Source organism: Nicotiana tabacum, chromosome 9 (genome assembly GCF_000715075.1).
Source record: "Nicotiana tabacum cultivar K326 chromosome 9, ASM71507v2, whole genome shotgun sequence".
NCBI lineage: Eukaryota > Viridiplantae > Streptophyta > Magnoliopsida > Solanales > Solanaceae > Nicotiana > Nicotiana tabacum.
The window spans coordinates 80186340-80199119 of NC_134088.1; the positions used below are offsets into that span (position 1 = coordinate 80186340).

At 35.3% G+C, this 12780-nt stretch overlaps 2 protein-coding genes across 4 annotated transcripts; one reads left to right on the top strand and one right to left on the bottom strand.

Annotated features, from left to right (window-relative positions):
- Window positions 1-1781: 1781 nt before the first annotated feature.
- LOC107809788 (putative xyloglucan endotransglucosylase/hydrolase protein 28) lies at window positions 1782-4759 on the top strand. The gene is made up of 4 exons (XM_016634478.2): window positions 1782-2237; window positions 2322-2422; window positions 2852-3060; window positions 3942-4759. Exons 1-4 carry the CDS (start codon window positions 2057-2059, stop codon window positions 4444-4446), a joined length of 996 nt encoding a protein of 331 aa, XP_016489964.1. The 5' UTR covers window positions 1782-2056; the 3' UTR covers window positions 4447-4759.
- A 2661-nt stretch (window positions 4760-7420) lies between these two features.
- LOC107809789 (dolichol-phosphate mannose synthase subunit 3) lies at window positions 7421-12000 on the bottom strand. 3 transcript variants are annotated; one of them, XM_016634481.2, is made up of 5 exons: window positions 11688-11998; window positions 9432-9525; window positions 8281-8387; window positions 8070-8177; window positions 7421-7865 (listed from the first exon to the last, which is right to left on the bottom strand). In XM_016634481.2, the coding sequence occupies exons 3-5, from the start codon at window positions 8380-8382 to the stop codon at window positions 7806-7808; spliced, it is 270 nt and encodes an 89-aa protein (XP_016489967.1). In that variant the 5' UTR covers window positions 8383-8387; window positions 9432-9525; window positions 11688-11998; the 3' UTR covers window positions 7421-7805. The 3 variants fall into 3 exon arrangements, with proteins under 3 accessions (XP_016489967.1, XP_016489968.1, XP_016489966.1); XM_016634482.2 differs by lacking the exon at window positions 9432-9525 and having other exon boundaries at window positions 8281-8417; window positions 11688-12000; XM_016634480.2 differs by lacking the exon at window positions 9432-9525 and having other exon boundaries at window positions 11688-11977.
- Between the last annotated feature and the right edge of the window lie 780 nt (window positions 12001-12780).

Genomic DNA, 12780 nt, shown 5'->3' on the forward strand with positions numbered 1-12780 from the left:
ACTTCTCAATGAATTGGCAACACAAACATCTACTTTATACTTTTAAAAATAAACATTTTTTGACAGCTTGGCCAAACGGGCTCTTATTACCTTTTCGAGAAATATTACTATAGAAAATTACGGTGTCAATGTAAATAGAACAATCATTAAACAAAACTATCTCTGTCCATGTACTCGTGAATACATAATTTCACTTCGTTAAATATTTCCTTCTACCTTTCACATATTATAAGTTTGGAATATTTGAATAATTTTTTAATAGTACTTATGAATTTCTGAATTGTAATTTGTAATTATAATTGAAACTTGTAAAATAATTCAAACCAACAAGAGAGAGAATTTAAATTCTCCGGCTTATGAGATACTCCCTCCGGTCCTTATTATTTGTCAAACCAAACTATTTCCTTGTTTAACTAGGGCTACTTCTTTTTTTGGTAATTAAAAGATTTTATTACCAACTAAAAAAATTTACAGCTCAAAAAATAGAAGAAGAAAAAAACAAAATTGTTCTAAAATTGGGCATGAAGCCCCAGCTTTAGTTTTCCAATTCTCCTGCTTCCAGCGGTTTTTAAGTTTTTAAAAGATTTAAAACATGATGTTTGAAAATGTTTTAGAAAAGTTACATTCTTTTGTTGTTGCAAAAACAGTTCAAACTTCAAACAAACACCTTTTTGTTTTTCGAAAATCTCAAAAACTGAATTTTCAAACTCTAAAACAAAATGCCAACTTTATTATCAAAGGATATCCCTATCTATGAGCTTAGGTGCTAACTTTGTTGCTTAATTGGAGCCAATTCTTTATTATCTGTTGAATGTGATGATTAAGAGAGATAAGCCACCAAATGAACTAGGCACAAATTGATTGGGCACCAGAAAAGTTACGAGTTAATGAGGTTTATGAATTATGACTAATCTAAGTTAGTTGTTTGGTTTCTTCTTCAAAGTATGAGAAAGCTTTAATTGTTTCAAGTGGTTAGTCAAATGCCACTCTCTTCTCTTTATTAGGCTACAAGACATTCTCCTAACACCACTTTTATTAGAGGTACAAACATCTTATGTGTCAGCAAACAACATGTGATTCTAATTAAATATTATTTCTATATTTAATTATATATCCCAAGTTAAGCTAGTCTAATAATTAATTTGCAGAATCCAAGTTTACCTTTTTTTGTTTCTTTTCTTTTCTTTTCCCCTTATTTCCCCAAACTTTATTTTTCAATTTTCTTTTTCTTTTTTCTGGTGGGAGGGGTTGAGGTAGATGTTAAATGCAAGAGTAAAAGGAAAATACACATACATTTCATTTTACTAATTTTACGTCTTCCAAAATTGTATGTCTAAATTTATGTGGTATGTTCTCATGTTTTTTTTTTCATCATTTTTAACGCAGCTTTTAATTTTACGACTAAAATTTTCCTTCTTATTTCATACGCTTATTTGTTAGGAAAAAATCATTGCCAATGTTATGGAATGAATAAAAACAAACAATATTTTATCAAAAATGTTACCCCCAGTATTTTTTGCATAGATAAACACACAACTTTTTTATCAAAAAACAATTCACGAAATTAATTTCTTGCACTTGTTAGTTGTTATCTTAGTTGTAAACGCCAAAAAAACATGAATTGATTTTCCTTTTTCCACTCTCTTTTCCTTTTTCGTTTCCCAAATCCCAACTTCTTTCATTTTCACAAATATAAGCGCATGGCTAACAAAAACAAATAATAAACCAATTTTTCACACAGGAAAAATCCAATAAAAGGGACTATTTTCTATTTATTTTTTTAAAATTCCAACTGAAATTTTGTGTAAGATGTTGAGAACAGCTCATACCTAAAGTCTCACCACCCCATTAAAATAGCCTTCCCCTTTTGTCTTCCTTCTCATAACCCCTTCTCTGCCTGTCTCTCTTTGCTGTGGAGACTGAGACCTTTCTTACATTTCTCAGTTGTCTCATTTGCTTATGCATTACCACTCCATACAAATACTCCACAAACACAACTCTTTTGAGTGTTCCTAACTGATCAAAGAATACTAAACCCCTCAATAAAGGGGCAAAAATGGTGAACTATCATCTTGTTACTTTCATATTTTTCTCTGTTGTTGAATTGGTTTATGGGTCTTCAAGAAATTTGCCAATTTTAGCGTTTGATGAAGGGTACTCCCATCTCTTTGGTGATGATAACGTTATGATCCTTAAAGATGGAAAATCTGCTCATATTTCTCTAGATGAAAGAACAGGTTCCTTTTTTCCCTTATTTGTAGTACTATTTTTTATGGATTTTATTATTATTAAAGAGAATTTATTTTTTGGATGAGTTACAGGGGCTGGATTTGTGTCTCAAGACCTATATCTTCATGGATTCTTCAGTGCTTCTATTAAGCTGCCTGCTGATTACACTGCTGGTGTGGTTGTTGCATTTTATGTAAGTTATTATTAATTCACTGATGCTCCTTTTATTCTTTATTTTAATAAACAAACATTAAATCCTGATGTTTTTTCAACTGGATTTTTAATTTATTTATTTATGTGTATTTTTCATTTTCTAAATTAGTACTAGCAGTTTTTGCTTCTTGTGGGTGGAAGTTCTTATTGTTTTCGCACCCATATGGACTGTTGATGATTTTTTTATATGTTAATTAATTCTGTAAATTTCTCCCTTTGTCCTCACTCAGTTATTTTTAAAATCTTTTTTACCTTTAAAGAATGGGGTTTTCACCACCCAATGGAAATTGGTAATTCTGGAATTGTGTTAAATTATTTTCTGGGATTTCTCCAAATAAAAATTGGATTTTTTTAACCCTTGAAACCCATCCTTTTAATATTTGTTTTGCTAATTGGGTTGATGACACAGATGTCTAATGTGGACATGTTTGAGAAGAACCATGATGAAATTGACTTTGAGTTCTTGGGAAATATTAGAGGTAAAGACTGGAGAATTCAGACCAATATTTATGGGAATGGTAGCACTAGTGTTGGCAGAGAAGAAAGATATGGACTCTGGTTTGACCCTTCTGAAGATTTCCATCACTACAGTATCCTTTGGACTGAGAATTTCATCATGTAAGCAACATCTCTCTGCCCTTTCAATTTCTTTTTATGTTTCTAATTTTTGTCTGAAATAGCTTTTTGCTTCGTATACAATGAGTTACTTTCAAGTCCAGCTAGCTATACTGAACAGTCTTTTGTCCTCTGAGCTGTTTTTACTGCTTTTGGTGTTTATGTTTTGATCTCTGTTTGATATGATGGATACATGGTTTTCCTTTATCAGAAAGGTCCATTTATATGTGCTTGCTTTCTCTTTATATTTGGTATCAATTTTTGTTTTTTTCTATTTTGATGATACTAATGTTGTGCAATTACCTTATAGTTTGCTCTTATCTTGGTTCTAAACATAGATATATATGATTACAATGACCTACTTGTACTCCTCAAAACTAACCATAGGAAACAAAAGTAATTTCATGTGAAAGTGCTGTAAGACAAGAATTCGGCGTGCGCAGGTGTTAATAATTTTTGATGGAGGGTTCTTGCTAAATCTGTTCTGTTGATGTTTGGACTTGCGATACGCATGCTTCTGTTTCTGAACTAATTATCCAATGAATGCAACTATCACAGCAGACCTTTTTGATTTATTTATGTTTCATATTTGAGCTTAAGAACTACTATTTGAGAAGAACATTAGCATCTGCACTAGTGAGTGACTGGAAAGTTTATACCAATTGATATATTTATGTGAATGTACAAGAATGATAGGGACATTCTCAACATACCCTTTTGTTGGCATGTCTGTGGGTTTCATGGGAGAGTAGGGCAGGCTTGCTTGTTTTTTATATTACTGTAAACAATTAGGATTTGTATACTGTCATGTGCTTGTGGTGTTTGGTAAACCAGGCCCTGATTCTGTTATGTTTGTCTTTGTGTGTTTGTGCATCTTGTTGCAGCTTTTATGTAGATAATGTCCCCATAAGAGAGATCAAGAGGACAGAAGCTATGGGTGGGGACTTCCCATCTAAGCCAATGTCTTTGTATGCTACAATATGGGATGGTTCTGGTTGGGCTACCAATGGTGGAAAATACAAAGTCAATTACAAATACGCCCCGTATATTGCCAAGTTCTCTGATTTCGTCCTCCACGGATGCGCAGTTGATCCGATTGAACTATCATCCAAATGTGACACTGCACCAAAAACTGCATCAATCCCTACCGGTATTACCCCTGATCAAAGAAGAAAAATGGAGAAGTTTAGAAAGAAGCAAATGCAGTATTCGTACTGCTATGACAAGACTCGGTACAAGGTCCCTCCACCGGAATGTGTGATCGATCCTAAGGAAGCTGAACGACTCCGAGCCTTTGACCCGGTTACATTTGGCGGATCCCGCCACCATCACGGGAAACAACACCGCCGGAGCAGATCAAGAGCTGAGGGTGATATATCCTTTCTGTAAAAGGAAAGCCACAAGTTTCTCTACACTGTCACATGAAAAATCATTGTTGTCTCCAGTTTGATTTGAGGTTTTGTTATTTTCACCTGTGAATAGAGGATACAAAAGGAGAAGGGAGATAAAAGGAATTTCTATATATGGGTCATGATCAATATTGTTGGGGTATGTATATATATATCATACCTTTAGGGTCCCAGCCATGTTCTAGTTGATGTTTTTGTTGTTTGGGCCTTTATTTATAAAATTCAACTTGGTGATGATTTTGTGTACTTCCGTGACACTTTTAATAAATGCATGGTACAGAGATTATTTAAAACATTTGTGTGTTATTTAAGCATGTTTGTTTCTATTTATAATAATGTCTTGTAGTTTATGCCTCTTGTCATGTTCCGAGGACCATTTGTCAAATGGTTGGCTACAAGAATCCAGGGTGTCTGATTGTGACTGCTGAAGATCTAAAGACCAGAATTTTATTAAAGGAACAGAATATTAGGATTTGAACTTTGAAAGGTTAGCTTTTCCTTCCTATCATCCATCCCCTAACTCCACACTCCAGCTTTTAGAGATTAAAAAATATGAGGGGAAAAAGAAGTTTAGCCATTTGTTTTGTCGAGTGAACTCCAATGTTTTTATGTGAGAACAATACAAGTGGGTAAAATTTAGATTATGATTTCTTGCAAGTAGTTTTCAGGGAATGGCTCATAGAGAAACAAAGAAATAAGATGCCGTCACATTTGGCTATAATATAGTTATACTCCATGAAATTTTGTAGTACTAGTGTTTGGTCCAAAGTAGGAAAACCAAAACAATTTTCACCTATATTTTTCAAAACCATCGAGGATATAAGCTATTTGACACCAATTCTTTCTTCCCTCACTCTTTACCGACTTGTTTTCAGCAATGAAATTTCGTCTTTTGGTGTTTGAGCAAACACGATATCCATAAGAATACCTCCAAAGTGTAGCCTATCATATCTGTCAAATACCTAGAGGTAAACGCCTCACAAACATAGACATTCCTAGTTTGTTTTAATAGCAGCTGGTTTGGATGATTCTTACCCATTACTTTATATTGTATTATTTTGTGAATAAATTCAACCAGCTACCCACAGAGTAACTGGCAACTTAAGGGCTAAAGAGAAGTCTAACTAAATCATATCTGATCAAAACCTAAACGGCACACTTTGTTTTAATAATGAAGGAATTATTATGTCTGATATCATTAGAACCGCATTAGTATTTGATTGAGTACCTACTATGGCCTACGATATGGACTATGATGACAAGCATCCCTATATATTGATGCTGGAGGAGCAATACTAATGCACAACATTGTTATATATACCTAAATTACTTATTTATTTTTGTCTTTAAATTGTTTAGTCCCCGCATTAATAATGCATTTTTCTTCAGTGTATTAAAATGTATTTTGATTGATAATACACATATTCTTTTAATGTCTTAAAAGGTATTTTTGAGAGAGGTGAGGGGCGAGTTACATTAAAGACGCACTGAGGCGTACTTGAGGAGTGTAAGTTCCAACTTTTAGGGTGTTCGTTTAAGCCTAAGTCCCAACTTTCTAGACATTCATTTGAGGCGTAAATCCTAATAACTTTTTCAAGTTTGAGCCATAATTAATTTTTTTTATTCTTAAATATTCAAAAGTTAGTTCATAGTAAATTCTCAAACTTGTAATTGTTTACCCTAATGCTATAATCCTTTCTTTTTGTCGTTTAGCCAGTACCAAATGGAGTACTATATAGCCATTTGTACGCAGAGTGCAAACTATAACAATAACATTGCTTCCCTTTGTAACTGCAGAATTGAATTATTTACCTTCTTCCCTCCTTCCTTGTTCATCTTTAGACAAACAGTCTTTGACAATACTGCTACCTTTTGTATTATTCAAGAAAACTGTTAAATGCAGATTCCACCGGCATGCCTTAGCCAACTTTCTTTGAAGATGAACCCAAACATCACAGAATTCTGTTACATTAGTTTAGACAAAAAGGGTTTCGACATGCGCAAGAGACGTATCTTAATTGTCAAAGAGCCAAATATACCCCTATACTTTCGAAAATGGTCTAAGAATACCCCTAGTTATACTATTGGGTTATATATACCCTTCCCGTCATACTTTGGAACAAATATACCCTTATTTTGGATAACGAGGCACTCCATCCAAAGTATGACGGGAAGGGTATATAGAGCCCAATAGTATAACGAGGGTATTCTTAGACCATTTTCGAAAGTACAAGGGTATATATGGCCCTTTGCCGTAACTAAAAGGGCCATCAAAATACAAAAATTTTACATAAAATAAAAGACTTCTACGTCCACAACAGATGGTGTTTCATTCATTGCATTATTGCATCAAATTCAAATATTCCTGCATGTAACGAGAATCAAACCATTTATGTGATTTTACTGAAAATAAATGCTATAAGTTAGATGGACATTTTGTGCAATTAACCTGTAGATTGGCAGCAAAAGCTGTTATCTGTTGCTGTTGTTGGGGGGGGGGGGGGGACAACTTTATAGAGCACAAGTATCAATTAATCATGGAACCATGGCATCATGCATCAAATATGGCATTGAGGGAGCTTAATTTGCTTGTACTTTATTGATCAACAACCCAGTATAATCCCATTAGTGGGATATGGGGAGGGTAGTGTGTACGCAAACCTTACCCCTACCCTGCGGTAGAGAGGCTGTTTCCGATAGACCCTCGGCTCCCTCCCTCTAAGAACTCTCCACCTTGCTCTTGGGGTGACTCGAACTCACAACCTCTTGGTTGGAAGTAGAGGATACTCACCACTAGAGCAACCCACTCTTGTACTTTATTGATCAAAAAATGATATTAACTTGGTTTTTGTTTCAGGAGATATTGATATCAAATGCATCATTAACCTTCATGGTTTCACTACCTTGTGAAACACTTCTTAGTCAAAACAAGCAAGGTCTATTTAGAGGGAAGCTTTGGGAAATTTAAGACAGTTAGAGATTGTGTTATTTCTAATTAATTCCACTAAATTGGGAATTCCCACAGTTCTGGGCTCTCACTCAAAAAAGGAAGCATACACTGGGCTAACCAAATAATAACATAGAACAACTTAGAATTGAAGATTAAAGACTGGTAAAACAACCAAAACGGAGCCGAGAAAAATCCATGCCTCTTTGTTCTCTTGGTTCCAACTTCAACTACTAGCTTTGAAGCCAAAAAAAAATCAAAAAACCCCTTAGCGGCTGAGAAATCTTGCTACTGAAATCCAGCAACTATCCAAAGTCAACTATTCATGCACTGGCATGTGTTTTTCCATATGTTAAACAAGTAAACAACTGTGATTGCGACTTAAACAAGATTCAATCAGAACCAACGTCTACCCCTTTTTTCTTCAGGAATTCCTTGGCTTCAAGAATATCCTACAAAATAAAAACAGCAAATGAACATGACGAGATATACTTTTCGTTATGTTTCATGAAGAGCCCATCATCCTAACCCTTTTCCAATTATTTGATTCTTTTATTCACAAAGATGAAACACCCAGAAGCCCTTGTTTTCCCAGCACTATCTTGGCTACCAAATAGTAAGCAATATTTCTTAAACAAAAAAAAGTGCAACTGTACCTGCTGTAAGAAAAGAGCCTCTTGAGGACATGTGGGAAATTTCATTAGACCAATGCCAACCATGAACAGACCATAGCAACCAAGCGACATAATGAGGTATAGAGGCAACTGCGACAACAATAGCAACAAACTAAGAATCACTGAAAAATAGGAAACTTTAACCAACTGCCATTGCCAAAGGTCACAAAAAAGATGGTCAATAAGAGCTCACCAGCCAAGTGTAACTCTCTGGAATTGTTGATGTCTGCAACAAGCCTATCCAAACGACAGCTACTCCAAGCAATAACGTCAAAATCTTCACGATTTGTTTCATTAGATCTGCAGCATTGCTTTGCTTTGACGTGAGTACTAGAAGAGAAAAAAGTCTTTACCACATATAATAAACTAGGAAACTATTGATCAACAGCCCAACAACTAAAATGTTAAGAAGTCAATCAAATAAACTTTTAATGTACAATCTAAAGCAAACAAGCTCAAAAGCGTAGACGACAAAGCCATCAATGCGGTCATCAGACTCTCAGCGAGAGTGTAATACAGCATACATGTTATGTGGGATAGCAAGGAAAAAAATTCCGCGACACATAAAAAAAAAAAAAGGACAGCCCGGTGCACTAAGCTCCCGCTATGTGTCGGGTCCGAGGAAGGGCCGGACCGCAAGGGTCTATCGTATGCAGCCTTACCCTGCATTTCTGCAAGAGGCTATTTCCACGACACATGTAAAGCCTATTAAGGATTCAAGGGAACACAGTGACCGAATGACCTGATATGTACACCCCCCAAAACATGCATTTTGATAGATGTTCTCCAGATACAACTATTGCCACAAGAGGAAACCGAGCACCGGGTAGTCCCATAAGATTATAGAAAACTTAACTAATTAAATACAATTGAAGCAGAGCAGAAAGCCAGGACTATCTTTTAGTCCTGGCAGCTATTGAGAAAATTCAGGTATTGGTGGCTCCAACTGAGAGGAGGCATCAGGAACATAACCAATTTACGGCAAATTAAGGTAGAAGGTCTTTCCATATGAGAAACCAGCTTAGAAACAAAGATTCGGAGGAATCAAGAAATACAACAACAACAACAACAACAACAACAACCCAGTATAATCCCACTAGTGGGGTCTGAGGAGGGTAGTGTGTACGCAGACCTTACCCCTACCCTGGGGTAGAGAGGTTGTTTCCAATAGACCCTCGACATCCTTCCCTCCAAGAACTCACAACCTCTTGGTTGGAAGTGGAGGGTGCTTACCATCAGAGCAACCCACCTTGTCAAGAAATACATGTCAGTAAAGTGAGATATTCAGTTAAAATGCGAGTTCCAAAAATTCTCGTAAATAGAAAGAACTTCCTTTGGACATACTTTTGTTTTCCAGAAAGTTTCCAGTGACTCCAACCAAGAATAATCAGAACTTTGACGCTTGTGGAGATTTACCATGAAACGTTGATAGTCTAAACTGTACCATGAAACATTAAACTGTAAACTTACTCACTGTGATGACAATTCATATTTACTGCAGAGAACGTCACACAAATATGGCAACAGAGGGTTCCCACCCTGTCATCCAGTGAACAAATAGATCGCTAATTGAAATATCTAACCTTCAGCATATCAAAATAACAGCACTTGAACTTGGACAACAAAGGAGCATTTTTCTTTTAGTTGTTCGTACTTGTAGCTTTTATGTTCATTATTGTACATATACCTAGCAAGTGATAGGTTTTCACCCCTTTTCTATTCTTCGTGTTTGGATTAGTGGCAAATTATCCATCTTGATTCAGGAATGGCCTTTGCTGTTTTCATGTTTGTTGTATTTTTTTTATTTTTTATTTTTCCTTTTTCTTCAATAACACTAGAGAGTCGCATTATGGGAACTCTATTTCTCAATGTCATGGAGGCTGTTTTCTTGCCTTGTGGCTAAGTATATCTATCACAAGGAACAGTTCAACCATGATGAACTACATATCATGTCGATAGTAATTTTACCTGTTAAAAGATATCTCCAGATAGTTATGGCTGGTGACCATCAGAAGGTATTAAGATGTTACACATTTCCAAAAGTATGTATGCCAATAATATGCCAATATAAAAAATAAATAGAAAATGCCCATTTTTACTGTGGCTAACATGCTAAAAATTGCTGGTTCTTGCTATCTGTGCGACAACCAATCCATGTAAGCAACCTTTATGACTTTGATCTCCAATAAGAAGAAGCTACAACTAATCCTCTACGATATGTATGCATTAGGACTATATGAATTTAGGGCTTCCTCCCCTAGGCCTGTCCCTAAAGGACTTCGTTGACATTGTTTGGCCTGTCACATAAATATTTTAGTATACTTATATAGATGAAAAACAAGTTCCCAGTTGGTCATATAATGTATTCACATGCTCGTTGACTGCAGTTGATGAAGTATGGACCATTTGCATTTAACACTTACAAGTTGTGTTTCTTAATTTTCCTTAAAACACGATGTGAAGATACTTTGGTCAGGTCTTGAGCTTCAAGGATCCTGTAAAAGTAGTAACTTGATGTGTCTAGAAAATGGGTAGATTGCACTAAAAAGTTGGAGGAATGCAATAAGGAATCCATACTTACACTTTTGGGTCCCCCGAAAGCGACGACTCATGAATCAAACGCATTCTAAAGATCAAAGTTAGGAACGGTGTTGTTAAAGGCTCGTCCAAGGTGCACTAAAGCTCTGAAACTAGCTGCAAAATAGGCTGAATGCTTGGGCTCACTTAGGCGGTGCTTCAGTGGTGATTTACAAGAATGGCCTTGGAAGTGGGTGGTCTTGAACTTTTGACCCTGCTTGCCACATGGGAAAACCTTCAAGTTTAAAAGGTTTGAATTTTGACCTTAAAGATTTGCCAATGGTGCAAGCGTGGATAAACGGTTTGCCCTTGGGGCAACCGGGGGGGGGGAGGACAAAAATTCAAGACCACCCTTTATGGTGCCATATTTTTGCACTTCTTTGGTGCTTCAGTGCAGTCACCAAAGCGCTACGGTGTAGGCCTCATCACCAATTGGCATTGTTGTAAAGAAGATAAACAATAAATATTTCACGAGATTATACAATTTTTAAATAGTTTCCTATAAAATTGTTGTTCTTCTTTTTTTCTTTTCGGTGCAAAGGTAAATATTATATATATTACGTTGCTCATATAACATCAAAATTTGCTCCATGGCTATAGCTAGCACCGCCATGAGAGTCAAAAGTAGGGATAATACCATTACTACTACAACTGAGCCTCATTCCCAAACAAGTTGGGGCCAGCTATATAGAATCCTCACTGACCATGTTACTTCATATAAACTCATCTAGGCGATGATACCATTACAGTAGGAAAATTGTTTTTCTTGGAAAAAGTTTTCCTAGAATTTCTGATCAACCAAACATAAACCACCAAATCGCCCATAAATTCAAAAATAACTCTAACCCCATAAACTTTTACAGAAATCCCAATTCAATTTCAGCTAAATTGATCACACCCAGATGATAAAAATCTCATCCTTTCACCAAGTAGTTCTAGAAGACGGGAATAACAAAGCAAATGATTTTTTGTTCGGAAGAAAGGAAAAAAAAACAGAAATTGAAATTACAATCGAAAATAAACCTGATATTGAATGTGAAGCGCTGCTCCGATTTTCCGACTGCTGATTCTGTTTCTTCTCAGTGGTGCGCTCAACAAAAAGGAAGATCCGTACGAATCAGGTTTTTAGTTATGGTTATTTGGGTGTTTCAACTTAATTCCAGAAAAAGATTATACAAGTTTTTCTTCTACTTTAGGTTATGGTTAAAAATTACGATTTATTATACACGGTTAGAGTTCTATTAGAGTCAGAGAGATATAAAATGATTTGCGACGAAGATATAACCAACATATAGAAAACAGAAAAATTAAGATACTCCATAGAGTAAAAGGGTATTTTTCACATTTTTTTTCCTAAACTTAAAATCAGAATCACTTCGAACCAAACAGATAGAAGTTGGATGATGCAAATAATCTTTTTTTTATAGTCTTACATCTAGAAGTTGGCCATTTTATAAAACTATGCTAGTTGTAGGGAGTTCGAAAAAAATAATTTGATTAGAAGATTAAAATTTAAAACTACTACTTCCTCCTTCTCAATTTATGTGATACCATTTTTTTATTCTGCTTTAAGAAGAATAATATATTTTTATATTTATTTTAACTTTAAAATTTTATTTTATCCTTAGTGAGATAATTTATAGACGTATAAATATTTATGACTTATTTAAGATCATAAATTACTAATATATTTTTAAAAAAAATTATATTTAGTCAAACACCATATCATAAATTGGGATAGAGAAAGTATCCAAAGTGGTAATCTCGTTTGAGAAAAATGGCGAACTTTAAAGGGAATCTTACGTAAATATACCAATGTGATGACCTGATAGGTCATCTAGAGTTTTAAACCTTAATTCTGTGTTTCGAAGCCTCCAATAGCTTCCTCAAGCCTTCCTCGATTGGTGTGCGCGATCCAGGTATTTTTTCGGAAGGCTTTTATGTTAAAAATTGATAAAATATGAAATTTTACCTTAAAATCTATTTGAGTTGATTTCGGTCAACATTTTGAGCAAACGGACCCGAATCCGTATTTTGACGACCCTGGTAGGTCCATATCGTGATTTGGGACCTAGGCATATGCCCGGAATCAAATTCGGAGGTCCCTAACTCGAGT